Genomic DNA, 24,866 nt, shown 5'->3' with positions numbered 1-24,866 from the left:
CTTAAGAATCAACAAAGGCAGGTAAGGCCTTATGTCCCATGGTTTTCACATGGCCCCTTGTTTTAAAAATAAAAGCCATCCTCTTACATCTTCCTTTGATAGGTGAAAATAAGATAACTTCTCCAAGGCCTCTTATTTAGAAATTTAGAGGAAGATATTCTGTTTCTCCAGGAAGCAGGCACAGTGCTGCTGTGACTGGTCAGTATCTCACATTAATGGAGAGTGAGGAAGTCCCAAAGAGAGGAAAAGTTTGAAACTTGTGGGAGAGGAAAAGTTGCAGGAGTTTTCCACAAGTAAGAGTAGAAAACAGCTCTCTTGTGAAAAGTAGACTCAGGACAACAACCCTAAAGATTTGTGTTTCCACAAGAAATAGGGCCCTTGGGGAAAACCAGTGATGAGCATGTGATACTCTAGCCAGGGACTTTCAAGGCGGTTTTGAAGGATGGGGGAAGGAAGGCATCAGGACAGGGCTCTGGGTTTTATTACACTGAAAAAGAATGGAACTGAAGAAGTACCCAGAAGGGGAAGATAATGCAGTGCTGAGATCCAGTATTGTTTGGGACACTCCGTTTCATTTGAAAGCTGAAAAGACAATAAAATCCCACAGAACCCATGACAAGGCATGCTCTAGCAAGAAGGCAGAGTTACATAAATAGACAAAAAAGGAAGTCTGATGCTGAGGTCGTACAGCTGCCCTACAATGTTCTATACCTTATCAACATTTTGGGGATCTCTGGTAGAGTTGTACAGAGTAAGTTCTTGGTAGACACTAGTATCAGTAGGAAATTGCTTCTGTGGCTTTCAGTATGCTGGCCTGCTCCTCAAATCCATTTCAGTCCTTGCAAGCCACACCGTACCCAACAGGGCTCCCCTGGAGTAGTTCAGCCCACTTGGGAAAAATAACTTTTAAAAAACATCAGTTTTTTCCAAACTGTCACTAACTGCCCCCAGAAGCTCCTGCTCTCAGCCTTTGCTGTCCGCTCTCCCCCAAAGTACCCCATCTGTACAGGGGCTACTCCACCTCTCCACTCCAGCCCAGTCCCCAGAGTCCCTGTTCATAGACTTGCCTTTGTGGTCCCCAGCCTCATCTCCGGCATGGTTATTTCTGCTCTGGTGACATCGCCCTGTTCACAGAGCTAGACCAATGTGAGATGAAAGATTAAGAAACTCAGGCAACAAAGGAAGTGAAAGTTGTGATTCAACAGATGGTGATTGCTCTTAGGCAAGACTACAATCAGAGTGCTGCAAGACATTTATTGACTGGCCTTTTAAGGTGCTCTTTTTCAAACCAGACACAAGACCAGGCAGTAACAGAACTGCTTCCCAGAGTTTTGAAAGAAGAAAAAATTGCTCAAGACAGTGGGCTAATTTAGAAATCCACTAACCTGTTGATGAAGATCTGCAGTGTTTCACTTGACAAACATGTGCACTTCACGGATAAGCAATGTGCTCCTGACACATACTTTGCACATGGCGACAGTGGTCACCATACAAGGAGCTAGTGGGCTAGGACTGAAGTGGGCTTCACCCTGGTGAACAGACACATTCAGGAGGCCTGATGGCATGGATACAAACAACTCTTCACTGTCTCTGCAGATATTCAAGAATGAGGAGCTGTCAATGAAGCTAAGAGAAGCTGGGTTCTCGACAAGCTCTAGAGACCCCAATGCTCTTTGCTGGAGGATTTTCTAGCTGCAGAAATTCTCAAGGGAGACTGAATGAGCATTTAGAAGACAGATTTATTGATAGTCACTAACTAGATAAACCACACCAGGTTCAGGAAATCCCAAAAGTGAAAACATGCATAGGCTGGGAGATTATCCAGCAGAAGTATCGTGCCTTGTTCTTCTGCTTTCCTGGCGTATGCTTTCGGGTTTGGCTTGCTTTTAGTCAGCCAACTCAGTCTGTACTTGGTACAACACTACCAATCTGTTCTTGTGCACATTACAAGGGCTGAACCTGTCCCCTCAGCATCATTCCTTCCCCGGGGGAATGTGGCAAGTCCCACCAGCCCAATCCTAACCATGCTTCTTGTGCAGTAGAATCACTTGTACAAAAACCAGAGCCTCTTGCCGAGTTGCTCACAATTCTGCTCTAAGAGGATCTCCCACCATCTCTTCTTGCAGCTGCGCCTCTGCAGCTCTTTCTTTTGGCAGTCCCATGACCACCCAACAAGGTCCATAGGGTAGGCATGGACAATCACAGGCTGAGGGATTTCTAGACTGTTGAAGAGCTTGGACGAGGCTTGCTTCTTCACACACTGACCAACCTCCTTGGTGACAGTGGTTCCTTCTCCTGGAAGAGACCCCATGGCTAACACTTCATGGCCTGAGCAGGGGGAGGCCCATCAGTAGCAGTCACCATGGAGCCACAGTAGCCACTCCACTGTCCCCACAGAGCACATGTGCTTCTGCTTCCTTAGCTGCTGACCTGGGTAGCTATGAGGTAGGCCGGGCTTTCCTGAGCTTGGACCAGCTGCTTCCCAGAAAGTACCCTTTCACATGCTAAGCTCCTGGCAAACCATTAGAGGTGAGCTTGGGGCCATTGCTGGAGATGGGGAGCAGGCAGATGCTTGGTCTGAACCAGTCTGATCATTTGTACATATGTTACTTTAAAGGCACAGCCTTCACTGACACTCAGGGTCATGCACGTGGGGTGCTAATTGCACAAAAAAGTGCCTTTGGATCCTTGAGAATTGTGTTTTGAAAACAGAAGAAATATTGATGAATAACCTTACAATCCAACCAGGTTTCTATACTGATGTAATAGACCTCAGTCTACACTACCCTGTTCTGCATTTCATACCCACCCTGCAGAAGAATGACTATATCAGATTTAAATCAATGGAGAAAAATCAGGTCTGATAGTTAGATCTGGTCATTGAACAATGGCCATTGCAAAACCTGTAGTTATAACTTCTATGAACTAACAGCATGAGGAAAGAGTATCTCTTACTTGACAGTAATTCATGTAATAAGCAGGCCTTATCATTAGTTTTCTGGAGGCAATGCAGGAAAACCAGTTTATCTTTCTTCTCATAAAACTCCTGCCTGACCTTATCCCTGCAGTACAGTGTAAGGATAAGATTATGATGGTGCATTAAGCCTATGGTTCCACCAGATGGTAAACCAGCCCCCCAGCGCAAGGTTAAAAATGCCACAGCCGGGAACCATCATGAGCCCTGAACTGCCAGCTTCTAAATGAGCACAACACCCCTCTTGTGTACTGTCCCCTATTCTTACACTGGTCATCTTCCTTGTCCACGACAGTGACCATAGCACCTTTTTCCATGGAAACTGCCTTCCCGCCCTGAAGCTCTCTGTTGATTCTCCACATATGCATCACAACCCTCCCTGCCATTAGTCTTCCTGCTAATGCTGTCTTGGGCAATGGCACTGATACAGCTACTTCTTCCCTAAGATTTCTATTTTAGTAACTGTAACTACTAAAATAACTGCTGAATATTGTACGATGTTCATTTACATGTGCCTTACAGAAGTCTGATCAGCAAGTGCAGATTGTGAGATTCTATGATTTAAAAATCTTGAAAACCACAGTAAGCTGTACAAAACAAATGTGAACAATTACAAAGCTACTGGTGTGAATATGATTTAATCCAGTTGATTAAGGATGAATTAGAACCTAATGACATCGCTTTCATCCTGCCACCATGCCTTACACCAGGAAAGGTTATGGACACACAAGATACTAAGATGGCACTGCAGCTCTTTTAACCCAAGTTGCTGCAGTTACCACAGCCACAGTGAAAAATTTCAGCATGTCTGTCTTGCAAGATTGGGAAAGCTGTTATTTTACACCATGATAAAATGTATAGTGCTTTCTGACAGCCTTAGAATCAAGGCTTCTTGATGGGCATTACTGAACTTAAGGGAGCATAAGCTCATGATTTTAGTCAGTTCTGTAGTTATACAGGAGCATTTCAAAGACTACAAATCTCTGGAGCTCTGTAGAGCTGCCCAGACAGTAGAGCAGTTTCAACCACGCTATCACAGTGTATGTCTGTTACTCAGAAATAGCTGCAGACACAAGTGTCTTAAGACTTGTAAGCTGAGTCAGCTGGTCCTTTAGCTTAACCATAAACAACATACCGATTATTCCAGGGAAGAGGAAAGGGTGTGTATTTTGGCTTCTGGATGGACTTTCATAACAGCAAACATATTTAGTCTGTATAAACAGCTACAGTGACTGCAATAAAAAAAAATAAAATATTATGACACTAGAGCAGGGGAGTTGTGTGTTTGACCTGGATCTTGGTACAAGAAAAGAAATAGGGAATCCACTTCAACAGATGACTTCTACTCATTCTTTCCCTTTCCTTGGAAGCCTGGGAGAGAGGTTGTGCTTTGGCTTTTTAGCCTTGATGAAGCCGCACATGCAATAGCTATGGTTTTGGAAAATTCCTGATGTTTTTTTGAAGATGGTGTTACGTCATAGCAAATCTGAAGGCAGAGCTGAAATAAGGGTGCAGAGGAAGCTGGAAAACAATGGACAGACCTCTCATCACAGGGAATACTGCAGTACCCGACTTGGAGTACTAGTACATTTCCACAGGAGGTTGCACGCAGCTCATTTTGGGGCCTGATTGTTAGTGCAAACCTCTCCAGGGGACTCACTCTCTTTGAGCAATGCTACATCTCACTTCTTCTCTTCTCATTTATCAACTTGGTAAAGGTGATCAAGCATCAGAGGAAGAAAGGCTTTCCTAAGGCATTTCATAACTTCTCTTACCTTCCAGGAGGTAGCCAGAAGCAATTTCAACACAGCAGCTTCTTGTTCTGTAGTTACCCTTTCCCTCCTTCATATACCCAGGACAATCACTCCTGCATTAAAAAAAAAAGAAAAAAAGGGGGATTCCTATGAACCTACCATATTGAGATGACAGATACAGAAGGAAAGGTTTTCATTTTTCACTTACAACCTTCACATCACCTCCTGTTTCAGCTCAGTCCCTAAAGCTTTTACTTCTCTGACACATGCTGAAATACTAACTTCATTCAATTTATACTGTCATGCAAATCCTTTGAGCAGACCTCTGTTAAACAAGAGTACTTGTCCAACTTTGTAAGCCCTCAGCATCACTTTGAAGTCACAATCAAGGCTTTGTGTGATAAACTGGATGAGATTGGCTCTTTTAACTTTAGAAGTAAGAGAAACGCCAACCTGACAGGGAATTTTTCTGTTCTCAACAAATCTTTGTCTTCTAATTTTCTGATAAGCAACTGCAGTAATTCAGTGCTCAAAACAGAAGTATCAAACGGCCTCAGTGAAATCACGGTGCCTGTCTCAGTCTGAATCAGACCTTAGAACATGCAGTGTCTCTTGTTCTTTTGTTAATATCCTCTTTGTGCATAAATTCTCACAAAAAAAGAAAAACAAGGTAGACAGCACCTAAATACAAGCAGCAGAGAAGCTTCAGAGCTCTTTTCAAAGTACAGGTAAAACAACAACAACAACAAAAAAGAAAGAAAATTAGCAATATTCTTTTCTTCATTGGAGGTCACCTTACATAAAACCATAGATAAGAGTCCAGTTCTTCAAATCTTTTTGAAACCACTGTAGCCCTACAACCTTCTCTAGAATCACAGTTGTTTGCATCAATAGAGGTTTGGGCTACAAAGCAAACCTAAATAGCTTTACTCTCATTGAAAAAAAACCCCTCCACAAGACCCTCACTACCACAACACAGGTATGAAAATGGATGACTCACTAAGTGATACAATATTTACAGTCATCTCACCATGTAAATTTTCAGACTTTAAAAACTGATGTGGAGATTTCAAGGGAAGTCAAGACCTTGGAATTTCACCTAGCCCACTAAAAAAAGGTAGGGTACGTTTCCTCAGATTCAGTTCTTGTTCAAGCAAATGCAAGAACCAATTCCAGGTTTTCCTTTTGGCTTTGATCTAAGCTCTGAGTGCCTTTTTCCTCTTCCTTTTGTATTTCCAAAGAATCAGAGAGCACTGAAATTCAACAGCACATACAACCTGAAAGCCCCCACTGTTAATACCAACACAATGCACTGAAAATGCAGATCAAAATGTAACCTGTCATTTTCTTGCCTCTTACCACTGTTGTTGTTGAGCTTCTCACACACATCAGTATGCGCTCCTATTCTCAGTACTGTAAAGAGAGGTAAGCTGAAATAATGTGGTGAAGCACACGAATTCAAATACTAAAAAGGAAGCTTGAGCTACTCTCTACAATGCTACTTTTACTGGCCAGCACAATTTGGTTATACACATATAAACAGGGCTACAAAAAAATCTCTCCTGGGCAAGACGGCATTTTTGATGCCCTGTCTGCTAACTGCACCTTCCCCACTGCTGCAAAGGGAAAGTATATGGCATTTGGCTCAAGTTTCAACCTTAAACTGCTGTTAGAGAGGAGTTAACGTGAGAGGATTCAGCACAGAAACAGTAGGAGGGTTTTACACTCTGTCGCTCCTCCTCACCTCCACCAGAGAGTACAGTCTAACCATGCTTCAGTATCCAGCCGGAGAAATCCTAGTCTGTAAAGCAGCCGTGCTTCTAAGATTCAGCAGCAAGAGCAAGACGCTGACCTGACAATGTGGTTGCAGCCAAGGAAATTCTCACTAGATAGGAGAAAAAATTCTTCCCGTTGGGGGTGGTGGAGTGCTGAGGCAGGAGCCCAGGCACGACGGGGGAGGAGGTTTTCCAAATGCAGCTGAACAAGGAAGGCCCTGCACAACCTCATCCAGACCGGGAACACTGAACCCCTGGGGTTGGACTAGAGACCTCCGGAGGTCCCGTCCAGCTGAATTACCAGATGTTATCAACCAAAATTTGCACTCAACTTAATACAGAAAAAAAATCATTAAATGCTCATCAGCACAAATGCATTTTACATGTCTTTTGGCCTCAGCATTTTTTTTCCCATTATAGTAGTGTCTAAAACCCACCCAAAGAGCAGAGCTTTAGTACAGTAAGTAGCATGGAAGTGCACAATGCATGCTGGTTGTCATGAAAATGTTTGGGTAAATCTGGTGGATGCAGTTCAAGAAGAAACTGAGCTATCACAGCCAACCCTGGATAAAGAACTGTGGAAAAAGCTGCTTAGTGCAGCAAATTAAGCAGACTTACCACAGCCCCTAAGATGGTAGTGTCTTTCTCCCTCAGCCACAGATCTCTCCTGCAAATAATGACAGACTCTTTCCCTCACTCCTGTCTCCAGGGGCTCAGGTCTCCTGTCTCATGAGGGATCCTGTCCTCCAGCTGATGGCAGAAGAGAGCCCAGCTCAGAGGTCTTCCATTCTTGCAGAGCTTCAGCAGTTTCACAGCATCCTCTGCTGCCGAAGAGCAGAATCAGATCAGAAATGAGGAAACGGACTAAGCCTTCGAGTGGAACGTTATTGCTTTATACAGACACCCCCCACCCCAATTACCCTACAACGAAAAGAGACAGATAACGAAGCCCTGATCCATACTAGGGACAAACCTCCTTGCCTTCCACAGAGCCACCCTTGAAACTGATCTCTTTTTGGGTATTACAGGTGCAAAACAGTCCAGAAATCCTAGAAGGTCACTGTTTGCAAGGAACAGTCCCATACCAGAGTACAAACCGTGCAGCGCTGGGCTTTTGAGGTAGCTGTTATTTTTCTCAGCCTAGCCCTCATATGGGTCCTCAATCAGTGACAGGTTTAATAAATGTCATTACTTCCTGGAAAATAATGGTATGCTTATATAAAAAAATAACATTAGTATATCAGCTGTTTGATTTGAAAGAAAACTCTCATAACTAGGTTCAGCACAGTACCATCATCAATGGCTGCACTGTCACTTACGCGTTTGCTTGAGAAAATTGTCATTTTATTTGCTTGCTAAAGTGTCTCGCTATTGTGCTAGTTGCTTTGTTGTACTGTCCCACTGTTGATGTCATAGTTGATGTTGATGATGTTGACGATACAGCTGATGTCGAGGCAGCTGACAAAACAGAAAATCATTTTAATGGATCTGGTGCCAACATCAGCACCAAGAAAATCAAAGTCTGAACTGTCAGTTGGTGCTACACAGTACCTTTCAACATCTGGCTCTACATAACCCTTCTCCTTACTACTCTGATTTTTTTTTTAATTAGGAAAGAAAATGTGCTTCTACTTTAGAAAGAACAAAGGTGTAAGCATGTGCCCTCTCAAATCCATGGGAAAAATTCCCATTGCACTAAGCTGTCAGTCCCACTTACTAGTCAGGTCCTAAAAAACCATTACTGCGAGTACAAAACCAGCAACGCCACAATTCCACTCGGTTCATAGGATAGGTCAAGAAAATACATCTTTATTCCTATTCCAGCCATGCCTGGCCCTGTGCAAGCCTTTACTCACACAGCGACCCTGCAGCCTCACGCAAGCTGTATCGATGAAACCGGGTTATTCGATACCAGTACGCTGAAACGTTTTATGGGCGCAAGGACAGCAGCCCCCTCTCCCAAGGCCGCACCGGGCGGTCCGCGGCGCCCGAGCGCTCCCTCCACCGATGCCTCTCCCAGCCGCAGCACCCACCCGGGGCGGGCAGCCCGGCGCCAACCCAGCTGCGGGGGCGCCAACCCAGCTGCGGGGGCGCCAACCCGGGACGAACTCCCCTGCGCAGAGCCAGACCCTATCTCCACGGGCATAAACACATGTTTATATACTGCGCGGAGCGGAGCGGCCCCGCCTCGGCCCGGCCCCCGCTCGGCGCAGCCCGGCCCCGCCGGCTAGTGCGGCTCTGGTGCCCGTCATGGCGGCGGCCGCGCAGCTGCTCCGCGGGGCCGCCCGCAGCCCGCCCGCCTTCGCCCTGGCCGCCGCGGCGGGCCGCCGGGCGCTGGGCTCCGCGCCGCCGCCGGCGGCGGGCCGGGGGGGTCGGCGGGCGGCGCTGGCGGCGGCGGGGGCGCTGGGCGGGCTGGGGCTGGGGTTGTGGCGGCGGCAGCAGGCCGCCATGGCGGCGTCCGAGGAGGACGAGAAGGAGGAGGAGGAGCTGCGGCAGCGGTTCATGGCGCCGCCGGTGAGCGGGCTGCGGGAGCTGCGGCGGCGGCGGCGGGAGTTGCGGAGCCGCATGGAGCTGCTCATCATGGAGACGCAAGGGGAGGTGTGCCGCGCCCTGGCCGCGCTGGACCCCGGCGCCGCCTTCGCCGTCGACACCTGGGAGCGGAAGGAAGGTACGGGGAGGCCGCGGGGGGCACCCCGGGCTCGGGCACCCCGGGCTCGGGCACGCCGCGGGGGCGGCGGCGGCCCCGGCGCGGCTTGACCCTGACGTTCGTGGGCAGGCGGAGGCGGCATCAGCTGCGTGCTGCAGGACGGCGAGGTCTTCGAGAAGGCGGGTGTGAACGTGTCCGTGGTGTTCGGGCTCCTGTCCGAGGAGGCGGCGCGGCAGATGCGGAGCAGGGGGAAGTCTCTGAAAGCCAAAGACGGTAAGGTGGCCGGCGGGTAGGGGACGGGGACGCCTTCACCCCACCGTTCCCGTGCAGGTTCTCTGGGAGCAGCCTGGCCCTTGAGCAGAACGTGAGGAAGGCCGGACGGTTCGACGCTCAAGGGAAGGTGTCGTTTGTGTCATGGTGGTTTCTAAGCAGTAAGCCTGGCAGGTGGAGTTTCATATCCCTAAAAATCTAGGTATCGGAGTGCTTCTCCCTCCGTCTCGCTGCTTTAAGCAACGTGCTGTAGGTGCAGGTTGCCTGCACGATAACGATGCTGTAGCGCAACAGTGAAACAGCGCAGGAGTTGCGTTCCAAAGAAGTGGAGGGAAGGAACCAAAAAGACCCAAAGGCTAAAGAGGATTCAACCCACGTTTGCGTAGCAAAGGGTAACTGTGAGGACTGGGAGTGGTGGAAAGCCTTAGCAGGGCCTTACATTTTAAGTAGTCTTCATCTAATGGGTGCTGTAACATACTGTTGCATTTTAGGACAAGCAGGAGAAAAAAGCTTTCAGTTAGGTGCACAGAAGTGTGTGGATGAGAAGTAAATTGCCCATTGATCGATAATTAGGGTGACCCAACATGAGAAATTTTCTTGTAGTGGAACAGTAGCTTGGAACCAAAGGAAAAATTGTGATGTTCCTTAAATGATAATAGATTATTTGAAGAACTGAAGGCTTCTTTTCGTGCCTCTTCTTATCTAGGGAAGCTGCCTTTTTGCGCCATGGGTGTGAGCTCCGTTATCCATCCGAAGAACCCTCATGTTCCAACCATGCACTTCAATTACAGATACTTTGAAATTGAAGAAGCGGACGGTAAGAATTTTAATCCAATGAAGTATGTACAAAATGCCTGACTCCACATGAAGGAAGTATGAACACATGGCTAGGGTAAGAGGTTAAGGACTGGTCCAGATTTGTTCCCAGCTGTGCCAAGAGTCTGTTCTGTAGCACTGGATCTCTTAACCTCTTTGTTTGTGCATTTGTAAAATAAGTGTGATGTGTGCATCTGGTAAAGGGGTTTCTGATTTAAGTTAAAATGTAGGAGGTTATAAATACATGTAAAACATATTAGAAGAAACAACTCTAGAATTAATAGAAGAAAGGTCTGTGAAGGACTGATAAGCATTCTGGTCAGGATGTACCTTTGTCTCAGAAGCTGGAGGGGTGTACTGTCAGAAGCATCGCTCTCTAACTGCATTGTGCCTTTTTTCTCTGAGTTTCTGCAACTTGCTGCTGTCAGAAGCAGGGCTCCAGGCTAGGTGGTGAAATGCTGAGAGGCCATCTGTACCTTGGGACAGTGTATGTACTGTCAGAAACTCAAAGAGAGTTTTCTTTGAGTTATTTTGCAAGAGCATTATGAGTCATTTCTAGCCAATTACTTTCTCCCGTTCCCATTCTTTGGCATGCAGTAAAATGTTTCTGGATTCTTGAAAAGGAGTTGCCAGCCCATCTTGTGAAATTGATCTCCTGTAGTCAGTCGTCCAAAATACTAAACAAGTGGTTTTCACTGCTTTGAAGTTTGTTTCATGTTTTCCTGAATTCACTGGTCATTGCACTACCTAGAGCTCAAATTTTTCATGTTTGAGGTTTAGGGACACCACTGAATAATGATTTTGTTTTGTATTGTAAAAGTAGTTGTTAGTTCTTGGTGAACCAGTAGTAACATATTGCTGTTTGGAAGTTTAAAAGGAAAATGTTGCTGTGTGCCTCTCTCCTATAGGAACAAAACAGTGGTGGTTTGGTGGTGGGACGGACCTCACGCCAACTTACTTGAATGAAGAGGATGCCGTTCATTTTCACAAGACTCTAAAAGAAGCCTGTGACAAGCATGATCTGAAGCTGTATCCCAAGTACAAGAAATGGTACGTGGGGAGAGATGTGCTTGGGTTCCTTTTGTGGGAGCAGAAGGTGGCACTGGGTATTGCGACTTAAGTGTACTCTAGGAACAGAAGGTTCTGCTGTCTTTTGAAAAGTATCAGCAAACCATAATGAAAATAAGCAGATGTGTACTGGGACAAAATGTAGTCTAAAACAATCTCTTATTTACAGAGGCCTGAGTTTTTCAGATCAGAGGGCTGACAACTAGGATCGTAAGTCTATGGCCCAAATAAAAACCAAGCTGACTCTACAAGATTGTGTAAGCCACAGACTTCACTAGGCAACTTAAACATTTTTAGCCTCTGGTGTTAAACTAGGGCATGACTTTTGCACCACAGACTTGCACAAATTCTGCTTACAGTGAACTCATGGTAAATGTGCATGATTTTAGTGTGACCTTCTGGGCCAGCGCTGCTGTTCTGAAAATCCCACTCCAGTTTTTTCTGCCTTCACTCTGACCTCCTTTTTTTTTTTTTCTCAGGTAGGTAAAGGAGCTTGTCCTTGATGTAGAAGGTTCATAATTTTGATGGAGTTGTACTTTTTTTCCGGTGACACATTCACTGAGAGTTCAACAATGTATTCTGTAAAGATGCAAACCTTCAATGTTCTTCTTGAGCTGAGAGATAAAAGTGATGGGATCCTCCTCTGTTCAGTGGAGGCTTGCTGCTCTGCGTCTGATAATCCTATCTACAACAAGCTGTAGTATCCAGGAAGGAGGGGTTACCCTTTTGTAAGCTACCAGGTCTTGTCTGAGGACAGGAGATAAAGTGGGTGTTGTAGCTCGGGTGGCAACCACTTAGTAGAGAAGCACGTCTTACAACCTTAAGACTACAGTCTTGCTCTCTGAGGAATTCTTGCATGGTAGTTCAGTGTCTGCCTTAATGGTCAGGTTGTTTGCAGCGTAAGTAGGCTAGCAATGCCAGCTGTAGGGGCTCGCAGAGAAGGACTCCTGTTCTTAGTCTGAGGGCAGCTCAGGGCAGGACTAACTGTATCCCATGTACAAAGGCAGTTTTCTCAGTCCCAGCATGAGTGTTCCTGTAAGCAGCAGCTGTGTAGGGGCATGTGGTCCTCATTGCCAGAGCAGTGTCAATCTCCTCTGAGCTTCTACTAATTAGCGTTGCCCATTTTCCCAACTTCTCAAACATAAAAGCTCTTGTTACATTTACCATGCTGTCTTTCCTGATGTAGCTTTAGCTTTAAGACTTCTGTCAGGTTTGTTCTCTTCTGCATTTCTGACTCAGCCTTTTTTCCTAACTCTTCCTGCTGCCATAAAATAAAAAAAGCTGATCATCCCAGTGATAAAAAAATACCTTAGGTTATCTGTTACATCTCCACATCTCTCCTGCTATGGCCATGCCACTTATATTGCTTGAGAGGAGTGACTGTGGATGGATACATGTATGGAAAACTAGTCCTAAAGGAAGGCAAGGTTTCCTTGCTGTTGATGGTTTCTGCTTCCTACTTCCCTTCCATTTCTCCCCCATGTGAAGAGTTGCAGGGCATGGCTGCTCCAGCAAGCAACTATAAGCAGGATAGGGTGTGGATACAGTGAATGAGCTAATTTATAGTGATTGCACACTTACATACTCCCAGTAAATACAAAAGAGATTAATTGCCTCCCTATTGTAGGATAAGCTGCGCTTACTCCTTCATGAACTTGAACATGAGCCATGAAAAGCCACTGCTAGAATGACTCTGTCTTCCTTCCAAGTTTATTTATTAAAAAGCCTTTTTCCAAGGAAGGCTGCCTCGTTTTCGATTTTTCCTTAAGTGACAGTGGCTTTCTTATCTGGTTTTGGGTTTCTGGATTCTTTCAGTTTTGATGCAGAAAATCAATTATTTTACTAGAATGGCAAAAAGAATAAAGATCTCTTCCAAGTTTGAGTTCATCTGAAAACTGTACAAATAATTTGGGATCTACATATAATTCTGGGAATGAAATCTAGAAGCAGCCCTTAAGGTGAAGTTTTGAAATCAGGTGTCCCTCCTCTGTATAGGTAGAGGATATGGATTTGCTTACTCTACGTGGAAGCATCTGCTATGGTGTTTGAGTGTTAAGTGTTCAGTGACTGTTGCAGAGACTGTTTAATCAGAGCTTTTACTATAAGTGAACGCAGGAGTACTTTCCAGATGGTGCTGTACCATCCTGGCTCTCAACTCTCAGTGAAACAGTGGGGCACCCAGCACTGCAGGAACTGACTTCTGGTCAATATTTCACTAGTGCCCTCTTATGCCACATAGCTGTTTGGAGTTCTGTTCATTTCTTTGAATGTTGTGGATGATATTAATAATAGTCTGCTACTGCTTCTAGGTGTGATGACTACTTCTATATCAAGCACCGTGGCGAGCGAAGAGGGATTGGAGGCATATTCTTTGACGATGTGGACTCTCCCTCAAAGGAGGAAGTATTCCAGTTTGTGAAGAGTTGTGCCAAAGCTGTTGTTCCTTGTTATGTTCCCATTGTGAAAAGGCACTGCCATGACTCCTTCACACCAGAGGAAAAGCTATGGCAGCAGCTTCGGAGAGGACGGTGAGTACTGAAGGAGCAAAAGCATACATGGGAGGTGGATTATGCTGGCGAGAAAAAAAAATGAGGTAGTTCTTCATGGTTGCAGGTTTATGTCCTGTTGCGGTATGGGCTAAGCTTGGGTGAGTGCTCTAAAGCTCGCCAGAGAATTTCAACATTTTTGTGCACAGAACTAATTTTGAAATCCAATGCTAGATTGCCGAGGAGGGTGGAAAGGTACTAGCACACCTTCATCCGTATCTCCCACTCTCCCATGCTGCAGCACAAGCAACCCATACAAAATGCCACAGTTTCTCTCCAACTCCTTCAAAACCCAAGAGAAGCTGCTGCTTTTTAACAGGCAAAGGGATGCGTGCATGTGTGCTTGGTGTCCCGAATCCTGCCCTTTCCTGCAGCCCAATGATACAGGATATAGGACTGCTCTGTGATATGAGGAGCATAAAAGGGATGAGGGAGTCATGCTTCCTATTCAGTAATGAAGCTAAACCCCAGAAAGTCATGAAATAGCTGTACCCAAGAGTACTTTTCAGCTTCTTACATACATATTTATTCCATCTGATCTTGGCATTGAAATGAGGATGCAGTGAACTGTTTGTGAAGAAATAAAGATACAGAGGGGTTCTGTTTTTCTGGCATGGTCCGAAGTCACTGTAACTTAAAAGACTTTGGAGGATGCTTGTTAATGTGAACTGTTAATGCTGCAAAAACTTAAGTACATTAGCAGATACAGTTGTACTCCTTTCTCTATGTCCTGTGATTGTGTAAGCATATGGAGAAATGAGCATACATGTGCTTTGTGCAGAACCAGGGGGGTCTTTAGTTTCTGCCTCTTCTGCGGAGCAATCTGTGAGAGTGGCATAGAGAAGGCTTAAGCATTCAAGTTTAGATCGCTAGTTGGCAGCAGTTACTCAAATAAGCGTATATGCTTAATTTGGTGGGACTGTTCCTGGGAGTGTTGGGCTTTCAGGATCCAGTCTGTGGATGGGATTTAGCAAACCTGCTAAGGTTATAAGGGGGAATAGCTTCTTTAAGCTGCAGCCAGGACCATGTCACAAGGCCTGCTTATTTCCCTGGATCTGTTTGCAGGTTATTGGGCTAGGTAAAGCTTTCCATTTCTGCAAATAGATAACAGCTCCTCCCTTCCTGTACCTCTCTTAAGGACTAATACCTCAGTACTGGTTATTACAATAAACCCTGTTGAACTGTCACTGCTCTGTTCCTATGCTGGGGGCACAAAACCATCTATTCCGGCATTTAAAAGTCCCGGTCAGTACTCTGAAGCTGTGTGACTTCTACTGCTTTCCAGATCTCCCCAAGAAACAGAAAATCTTGTTCTGACACTGCTGCTTATGTGTCCTTCAACATGGAGGACTGCACAATAGCTTTTCCTGTGGTCATTTCCAGTTCCTTTAAGGCTCTTTTTAATGTCTGACACCACCACACAAAAGAGTACTAGCATAACCAAGCTAAACTTGGTGTCAAGCTTGCCAGCAGGGTTGAGGCCTGGGAGAAGTAAGCTAGTAGGGCACCATGCAGAATGCTCTCCTTTGAATAGTTTGTCTGCTCTAGTTTGTTAGCTAAGGTCATTACGTCCGATGCTTTGTGGAGTGGCAAGGTCACACCTGTATTCCTATGCAGAGGATGCTAGAGAACAGTTGGCCCCAAAACAGGGTTCATTCTGATACCCAACACAGCAGAAAGACAGGCCGGTTTTGTTTGATGTCTGCCAGTTGAAGAGGCACAACCAACTTCTGATAATGGACTTGTTTTTTCTGTTGCATCTCTTCACTCCCCACAGGTATGTAGAGTTCAACTTGGTTTATGACAGAGGTACAAAGTTTGGCCTCCTGACACCAGGATCAAGAATTGAAAGCATTCTTATGTCTCTGCCACTGACTGCAAGGTAAGGGCATAGTTATGTGGAGTTGCAGGTAGGTACTGTTCTTGTTAAAATACTTCGTAGGATTAAATCAAAGGTCTGTCCTGGTGTCCAGTCTCTTTAACAGCGGTTAGTTCATGCCTGATCCAAGAACTGGCCAAATACATGCAGATGCTTCTCTGGTCTGCTACACTCGCCCAACTGCCACTAATGTGTGGCCTAGATATTTTCTGACAAAAAAAAGTTGTGTTTTTTGGGCTTAGTACCTCTTGATAGATTTTTCCCTTCTCGCTTCATGGATTTTTGTTTAGTAGCTCTTCAAAACCATGTGAGCTTCTGGCAGTCCTGACAAGCCTGTGGCAAGGACTTCCACAGTTTAGCTGTGTGTTGTATGAAAAAAGTGCCTCTTTGTTCTCTACTTGCACCTGATGACTTCATTCAACTTTTCAGTGAGCAACCAGATTTTCTTCCTGTTCATTTTCTCCATAAGTTCTTATTTTACAGGCTTCTGGTTTTTACCTTGTTTTCCAGGCTGATGAGTCCCACTCATTTTAGTCTTTGTACAGTAGCTGTTCCATACCGTTGATCACATTTGCTACTTTCTCTAGGCTTAAGTTTTCTATGCCCTTCCTGAACTGGGGGATAAGGAACAGACAAGCTACATATGTGTATCCAAGATGCAGGTGTGCTGCTGACTCATACAGTGGCATAATGATGTTTTAGTTCATTATTCCTTTCGTAATCCTAATATGCTGTTTGCTGGTTTTGACTGCTGCTAAGCATTGAGCTGGCTTTTTTGTAGAATTGTTATGATGCCAAGATCTTTTCTGGGCAATAAAAGTTAACTCAGTCTCTCAATGTGTATGTAACTTTTTTCTGTGTGCATCCCTTCAGATCAGTCAACAGTGAATTTCACCTACCGTTTTATTGCTCAGTTGCTTGGCTCGATATTTACTCTTTTCAACTGCCTTTTTAGGTTTTGACCCATCTTGCTTAATCTTGCAATATCAGCAAACTCTGTCACTTACTATTTACTCCCCTTTTTAGGTTGCTTTTAGATATGAATAGCACAGGCCCTATCATGAACTTCATAAACTTCATTAGTGACCTCCCTCCACTAGGAAAACTGACCTTTGCCTGCTATCCCTTAACCATGAAGGCACTCATGTTCTCACCATATAGCTTCATCCCGCTCCCAACACTAGATGTGTCCTTGACCTGGTGGTGTAGCATGGTCCTATCTTTTGATTGCTGGGATGATCTGGTTTTGCTTGTTTTCATCAAAATAAATAGCTCACTTCACAGCATGAATGGGTCCTTCCTGGGGGGGAAAAAAAAAAAAAAGGAAAAAGGTTGTACTCATCTGTTTGTGACTGCTGACACTTTTCTTCCTCTGTCATGACCCTTTTAACTGCCTTTTCAATAAATAGTGGTCTCTCATCACCTTTGTTTTTAAAACTAAGATTCAGCAAGGACTTGTAGGGCTTCCAGTCCAGCTTCTGGAAAAACTAGGTCTTGTGTCCACACTGTCAAAATTGTCTGGGTTCCTTTTTTTGCTCGTCTTCCTCATGATACTAGTGTGTCACAAGAGACTGCTAGAAGATCTTTGCAAATAAACCTGCATACATTGTGGGGTAGGGGACACTGCTCTTTCCTTTTTCTTTGTTCTTTCAGCCTTTCCAGAAGTTGGGAAGAAGATTGAGCTAACATTTCTCCTGTTTATTCCTGTATTATTTGTTTTTACTGAACTTAATCACTTGTATCTGTCACCTGATCTGAGAGTGCCAACTGTGTATGTAGCTGTGCATCCTGAGAAAAGGCAACTCAAGTTCAAACGTAGCCTGGTGTGGGAGAGGTCATTGCCAGCTGGGCAGTCTGAGTGAGTTTCCCCTCTCCCTGCAGGTGGGAGTACATGCACACCCCTCCAGAGAGCTCGAGAGAAGCAGAAATCCTGGAGGTTCTGCGCAATCCCAAAGACTGGGTGCACTGACATGGATTGTGAACAAGATGGATTGCTTACACTGAGCCATTATGAAAGAACAGGAACGCCTGCAAACCAGCTCGTTCAAACTGCGGTTGCATGGCGTTTTAGTATAGCTATTTATACTCTTACCTGGTGCCTTAATAATGCTGTAGACTTGTAACTTGCAAATATGTGAACTCATTCTTTTAAGATTGATCAGCTGATGTTATCACCCTGTTGATGTTGCCTTGTGAAGGACTGCTGATACCCTCACAGGACTACTGTGCATGCTTAAGAACTTCCTCAACTGATTTGTTTGACTGCAACATGGTAAAACTACTGTGAAGTGTTTTCCCAGTGGAATGCAAGCATTATCTGTGCCTAAATAGCACTGCTTACTCTTGGAAAGTGTTGGGATGTTTTAGATATATATTTTTTAAAGAATAAAGGGAATATTGGGTATGATTTTAAACCTTAAACCCTGCTTTCAGGAAGTTGTGGAAAAGATGGTACTTAATCACGTACATTTTCATGCTATTCACATTGACTTTGGTTGGCGGGGGGGGGGGGGGGGGGGGGGGGGGAGGGGCGGGGCTGTTTTCAAATGTATTGCAGCAGCATGACTTGACTGATCAGTGACCAGGAGATTCTGGGTTGGGGTCCCAGTCTCACCTGATGAGAGAAGGCTGGCTGTCTATTTTGAGGAGAAAATCTTTCAGCACTGTGCATCTCAGTTGTGATCAAGACAGGATAACAACCTGCCTCGGGCCAGGGAGGTCAGGAAGCTGTTGGGTGATGACGAGATCCTCCCAAAGAACTTCATGTTGCTCCCAGCCCTGGGCTAATTGTTCCTTATTCCCTGGTATGAATCTTGGTGGGGAAAAGCAAGGGCAGCGGGGCCCTGTCCCCTCCCCGGAAAAAGCAACACCTCCCCGTCGGGGAATCGAACCCCGGTCTCCCGCGTGACAGGCGGGGATACTCACCACTATACTAACGAGGAGCGGTGTAGTGGCGGGCTGGTTTCCCGCCAGGACGTGGTACGACGTCGCCTTTGGCGGGTTGCTGGCCAGGCGCCCGCGCAGGGCGGGGGGAGGCGCCCTGCCAGGCCCGCTCACACTCTCTGCCCTCTGATCGCCGAAGTCAAGTTTCCCCTTGGGGGCTACCGTGTTCATACGTCCTCCTCTAAAATAAAATAAAGAACATTCAGTAAAAGCCAGCGATCGCCTCACCTCCAACAGAAAAAAAGAAAAAAAAAAAAAAAAAAAAAAGAAGAATGGCCCGTACGGGGATCGAACCCGCGACCTTGGCGTTATTAGCACCACGCTCTAACCAACTGAGCTAACCGGCCAATCTGAGCAACGTCTTGCGCGTCCACGCAGCTCACGCCCTCCCACGGACACGCCGCGGCTGGAAAAGCTGCCGGGAGCTACTCCCGCGGTCGCCGCACCCGCAGCGTTACCGCGCCCGGTGTTTTTAAAGACCGCGTCGGCGGGACGTTTCAGGGAGCTCTGGCAGAGCAGCAGGGCCATTAACCGGGGTGACGGTAATTGCTAAAATGGACACTTTCAAAATTCTCATTTTTGTCTGAGCCCTCCTCCTCCGGTCCGCGGGCGGCGTTCACCGGCGGCACGGAGCTGCTCGGCAGGGCCGCACACGGAGTCGCGCCTCCCGGCGGGGGGTGTGGGGGGGCAGTCCCACCGAAACGACCCGCCCCGCTTTCCCCTTCTGCTCCCCAAGCGGCTCCCGCCCGCGGGAACACGGACGCCGCCGCCGCCGCTCCGGAGCGGCTCCCGATCGTCTCCTTCCCTCACGCCCACGCCACGCGGTGGGAGGAGGAACAGGAGGAGCAGGAGCGCTCCCCGGGCATAAAAGGCGACGCCTCCTCCCCGTCGGGGAATCGAACCCCGGTCTCCCGCGTGACAGGCGGGGATACTCACCACTATACTAACGAGGAGCGGGGTGCGGGCGGTGCCCCCCCCGCCGAGCCCCAAGAGCCGCCTTTGGGGCCCCCGCCTGCCCTCGGTGCCATCGCGCTGCGAGCAGAGCACATACAAAAGCGCTCTCCGCAAAAAAGATTGCAAAGCTGCCACTAGAAGACTGATATGAGGAGACAGTCATAGGTCTGGTGTAAGAAAATCTGGAGTTAGAAAGGAATAGGACAGGAGCTCTCTCATGCAAAAAAAGAGCAGAAAGACCCAGATGTGCATGAAGAAGAAACGGAAACCCACAAAATAAAGGCTTCTAAGTTGAAAAAGCATAATTTATCAGTGAGATATAGGGGCTTAAATAAAAATAATTGTGGGCAGTCCATTAAAAATAGTTATTTAGTTAGCTACACATCTGGAAGAATCTGCAAAAAGCCATATACCCAAGAAGAGCAAACCTGACGTACTCCAAATTCCATAGGCAGTGTTTTCCTTTTGTGGCCCCTTGGCAGCATCGCTAGATCACTAACACTGTGGGACTCCAAGACCGTAGGTTTTCGTCCGTCAAAGAGACCCCAGTCCTCAGGAAGCTGATCAAAAGATTCTGGGATTCATAGTACTGAAGCAATACAACCACTCCAGATGCCAGCTGAAGAGTACCTGTCATAAACAGAATATAGATTTTAAACTCCAGTCTGTCTCATGCTCTCTTGTTAAACACACTTTTAAAGGATATTGTTAGAACCCTGAGATCAAGAAACATCATAACAAAAACACTAGTCAGAGAAGAGAGAAGCTTTAAGGTTGACTTTATATTTCTGCTATTGTGAGGCAGACCTCATCTCACCGTAAACTAATTTCAGAATAATGAATTAACTAAATTCAAAGCACAGAACAGTGCAATTCTACACTCTTGCATCCTTTTGTCCTGATGCTGACAGCCAAATAACTTTGAACACTTGGATTCATCACACTTAATTTTTGTGCATGTTCTGGTTGTTCTTGATTGCAAAATGGAACAGTAAAAATAAGTGAAAGCACATTGTTCCAGTAATATCAGCTGCAGAAACAGGGAAGTGAAGGAAGGGTAAGAGAGAGCAACAATTGCGTTAGCATCAAACATGTTTTTTTCTCAACAGTTAAGTTCTGTGAGAGGAAGAAATGGGAAGTCACTGTACTTTCGAAGACGAGAGCAGTTTCAGAAATCCCTGAGCTATGCACGTCTTTCTTCAAAACATTTTTATGATGTACTCTATTTTCAAACCTGCAGAAGGGGCTAAACTGTTGGAGAACATCCAGGAGTGAATCTGTATCACCTACAGCTCTGCTCCCATTCTCTGCTCCAAAACATACTCTTTACCATAGTACACTAAGCTGAAAACTGTAGTAGTTCAGAAGTTGATCTGCATGCAGACAGGACACTACTTCCTTGCAGTCAAACTGTGGCTCAGGATTTTTAGGGTAGATGACTAAGAACAGTAACATTTTCAGCATACAATTTTAATCAGATTCCCTGAGCTTGTCTGAACCCTCACTGACATTAAAGAAATACAGCCATAAAATAATTTGTCCTCTTAAAAACAAAAACAACACCCACCCTCCCCCCCAAACCAAAATGACACCCACAAGCTTAAGAGATACTTAGATAATTGACAGTGGCAGATTTTAAATATGTCCTAACAAATGCCCTTAAATGAAAACCGAAAGACTTAGCCTGACTTTCCCAAAAGCTTTGAGGAATTTAAGTGCATCAAACACCAAAACAAATACTAGCTTTGCCCCTTAGCGCAGAGACAGACAGGGTAGATCACCTTTTTAGGGACCAGGATTAATCCCAGACTTTCATCCTTAAAGCAGTGGCTTGTTCTCTAGCCTCTCTTAGTTTTGCACTAAGCCTGGAAAACTCTCGAGGGCTGTGCACTTAAAAAACCCAACCTTGACCACAAAAGACATGCTGATCTACCTGGAACACCAACCAAGGCAACTGCCGTCACAGGGGGAATCGGCATTAACAATCTAACAGAACCGCTGGGATAAGACCTCCAGAGCGGGAGATTGCTCAGTAAAGAAAGAACAACTGGGAATTTGCACACCAGCAGCCAGAAGAAGCAACTGCAATGAAACACGGTGCTTTCCAGTAATCTTATATGCCATATACACATGAAACCACAAACGTAATCTAAAAGCTTTGCTTTTTGCTGAGTTTGATCTGCCTCTGCAGTCTTTTGCTCCATCTGCGCTCATCTTCCTCTTCATCCTCGCTTATTGGCACACAAGAAGACATACACCCATTATTTGGGCAATCACACTTGATACATTAGTTTCCAGAATGGAAAATTACAAAGAACAGACAAGTCAGAATCCTTTTGAGGACTGACAGACTATTAAAAAAAAGTAGACTGGAAACCAGTTTACTATCTCAGTTTATGAAATTTCACGTTAGCACTGGGACAAATAAGATTTGTGTCTTTCTGCAAGACAACAGGTCCTTTGCAAAGTGCCTAGGGATTTCAGAAATAACTCAAACCCTTTTTAAAATGCACTTCGAAGTTTGCCCATACTTTAAGAGTGTAAATAGATTTTAGCCCTCATGTTTGGTTAGGAGAGGGTCTCTTGGCTTTAGTATGATAGTCTATGCTGCTACTCTTTCCCCTTACCATGTGCAGAAGTCAAAATTTTCCAAGCAATACAGGAATTTTTGCTGCATATTGCCACATAGATCAAAGAAGTCTAAAAACAAAGCTAAGGGAATATATGAAATTATGTGCTGTTTATAAAGTGTTGTGATTTAACCCTAGCCAGCAACTAAGCACCACGCAGCCGCTCACTTACTTCCCCCCCTCCCAGTGGGATGGGGGTGACAATTAGAAGAAAAAAGGTAAAACTCATGGGTTGAGATACAAATAGCTTAATAGAACAGAAAGGAAGAATATAATAATGATAATAATAACAAAAGTACAATAATAATAATAAAAAAAATAATTTGAATATACAAAACAAGTGACGCACAATGCAATTGCTCACCACTTGCTGACTGATGCACAGTTAGTTCCCAAGCAGTGATCCCCCCACTCAGGCCAACTCCCCCCAGTTTATATATTCGACATGACGTCACATGGTATGGAATATCCCCTTTGGCCAGTTTGGGTCAGCTGTCCTGGCTGTGTCCCCTCCCAACTTCTTGTGCCCCTCCAGCCTTCTTGCTGGGTGGGCACGAGAAGCTGAAAAATCCTTGACTTTGTCTAAACATTACTTGGCAAAAACTGAAAACATCAGTGTTATCAACTTTCTTCTTATACTGAAACCAAAACATAGCACTATACCAGCTACTAGGAAGACAATTAACTCTATCCCAGCCAAAACCAGGACATAAAGAAACAACATTACTGAATTCAAGTGTCTTGGTTTTGCCACTGCATTTGTCTGTGAAAGCTTTTAATGACAATGTGCAAAGATTTGACGTAGCTTTGGCAGCAGAAAAATTCTGAGCTGACTATCTTTGTGGACTCCCTTTTGTGTCATCAAACTTGCTCTGAGAAGATCCTAGAAGTCAGAATCTGTATTTTTCTTAATGGGATCCACTGTATTCAGCCAGCATGAGTTTAGGTGTCTTCCAAAGGTGCTCTTCCCCTTTGCCAATAGTCTGCAAAGCTTAATCTCTATCTTTTTACACTGCCATATTATTAAGCCTGATCCTTTATTTTTTAAGTTCTTCCAAAGTTATTTATCACTCAGTCCTTTGAAAATACCCTTTCCCAAGAAAATTATGAAATAATTATTTCAGTATTTAAAAAAAAACCCAAGCAGCACAGTTTGTATTGCTTCTATAATACATAAATATTGTGTCAATATAGTTCAAAATACATTTCTCTTCAAGATGAGAAGGATGCCTAGGGGGAGGTATATATTCTTTGTGCTTTCTGGAGTAAGAAATTAGTTAGTTAAGTAACTGTCTTCTCAAATGTTGCTTCAGGAACATGCAGGTGGAAGATGCTGAATCTCTGATGACAGATATTTGTCTAAATACAATAATTAGAAATAAATGTTTGAAATACATGTCATCTTTTGCCTTCTCTAATCAGTCAAGTTTAATAGTTTTGACCTCTTCCCTTTCCTTGTCCAGGAAAAGCAATGTAACCCAACTTTGTAATATCACATAGTCAGAGGAAGAACTTGGCCAGGGATAAGGGCAAGATGAACCTTACTTTTCCCATCTTAATTATGGTACCTTGCAGATCAGCAATTGTGTCCATATAACTAATTTTTGTACTTCAATTTAGCCAAGAACTCTTGTACCAGATAGTTACGACTTTGCAAACTTTGGAGTCTTAAGGTTGTCTGTAAGTATAATTTTACATTATGTTCTACATAAAAGTTTTTTATGATGATTATTTACAAGGAGTCTGTCCTTTCAGACAAATGGATAGGTTTAGAGGTTGGTTTTTGTTAACTACAAGAGTGATTTTTCACTTCCTTTGCAGTAATATAATGTAGAAAACTCAGAAATTTTGTAGCTACTGCTGTAAGTTGTGATCCTGCCTGTATCACTGCTGGCTATTCACCAAGGTTTGCTATTGTTCCTTACATGAGGGCAAATAATTAATTTTAATACACAATCTGTCAGAAATACACTATAGAATGGTACTGCTTATCTTGTCAATATCACAACACTTTGCAGGATTGTGGACTGCATGGAGGCGTATCAGAAAGAAATTCATACTTTTTACACAGGTTATGATAAGCAGAACTGTTTGCTCTGCAGGCCACAGACTGCAGAGCAATCTAATTATAATTAGATTATATGCAAAGGAAGAAGCTATGGATCTTCAAGGCTGAGAGGACTGTATTGATCATTAACAACAATTTTGCCTCCTCCACTTTTACAAGGCAGCTCCTTTATATGAGCTTGCAGCAGTTGCTTTAGAGGACCCTGAAAGTTGCTGGTCAGAATAAGGTAGCCTGAAAGAAGGCTGACTACATTGCTGATTTTCTGAAAAAGAAATGTTGGAAGATTATTTCAACCATGGATGAGGCTCAAGGTTTAGTCCTAGGGCTGGGACAAAGCCCAGCACCACCAGAGGCAGCCTTGTGGTGGGGTGTGCTGTCTGTTGGGCCAGGCAGCTACCGGCCAGCCCCCACAGGGTGGGAAGATGTTCACAAGTTGCAAACTGCTGTGCTACAGTCCGCCATCTCAGACATGCTGGATAGACCCATGTCGATGGGAAGCCACCAAGTCTCCTTGGCACAACAGGGCCCAGAAGCCTGGGGAG

The 24,866-nt window shown here is 45.0% G+C and overlaps 1 protein-coding gene and 3 non-coding genes across 4 annotated transcripts; 1 reads left to right on the top strand and 3 right to left on the bottom strand.

The window, feature by feature from the left end:
• Positions 1-8,753: 8,753 nt before the first annotated feature.
• CPOX (coproporphyrinogen oxidase) lies at positions 8,754-18,082 on the top strand. The gene is made up of 7 exons (XM_049824965.1): positions 8,754-9,171; positions 9,280-9,423; positions 10,127-10,237; positions 11,145-11,286; positions 13,614-13,832; positions 15,628-15,732; positions 17,611-18,082. Exons 1-7 carry the CDS (start codon positions 8,754-8,756, stop codon positions 17,696-17,698), a joined length of 1,227 nt encoding a protein of 408 aa, XP_049680922.1. The 3' UTR covers positions 17,699-18,082.
• A 517-nt stretch (positions 18,083-18,599) lies between these two features.
• TRNAD-GUC (transfer RNA aspartic acid (anticodon GUC)) lies at positions 18,600-18,671 on the bottom strand. Its single transcript has one exon. It is a non-coding gene; the product is annotated as a tRNA-Asp (tRNA).
• Positions 18,672-18,945: 274 nt separating this feature from the next.
• On the bottom strand, positions 18,946-19,019 carry TRNAI-AAU (transfer RNA isoleucine (anticodon AAU)). Its single transcript has one exon. It is a non-coding gene; the product is annotated as a tRNA-Ile (tRNA).
• Positions 19,020-19,553: 534 nt separating this feature from the next.
• TRNAD-GUC (transfer RNA aspartic acid (anticodon GUC)) lies at positions 19,554-19,625 on the bottom strand. The gene has a single exon. It is a non-coding gene; the product is annotated as a tRNA-Asp (tRNA).
• Positions 19,626-24,866: the final 5,241 nt, after the last annotated feature.

Source organism: Accipiter gentilis, chromosome 21, assembly GCF_929443795.1.
Source record: "Accipiter gentilis chromosome 21, bAccGen1.1, whole genome shotgun sequence".
Taxonomy (NCBI): Eukaryota; Metazoa; Chordata; class Aves; order Accipitriformes; family Accipitridae; genus Astur; species Astur gentilis.
Note: the sequence above shows the minus strand (reverse complement) of the source record. Positions and strands in the feature narration are given on the sequence as shown.

Bases quoted from the DNA above. Each gene is read 5' to 3' on its own strand.
- CPOX (XM_049824965.1), top strand. From the start codon at position 8,754: ATGGCGGCGGCCGCGCAGCTGCTCCGCGGGGCCGCCCGCAGCCCGCCC. The intron at 9,424-10,126 runs GTAAGGTGGCCG...CTTCTTATCTAG, and splicing joins GTCTCTGAAAGCCAAAGACG to GGAAGCTGCCTTTTTGCGCC. The intron at 15,733-17,610 runs GTAAGGGCATAG...CTCTCCCTGCAG, and splicing joins TCTCTGCCACTGACTGCAAG to GTGGGAGTACATGCACACCC.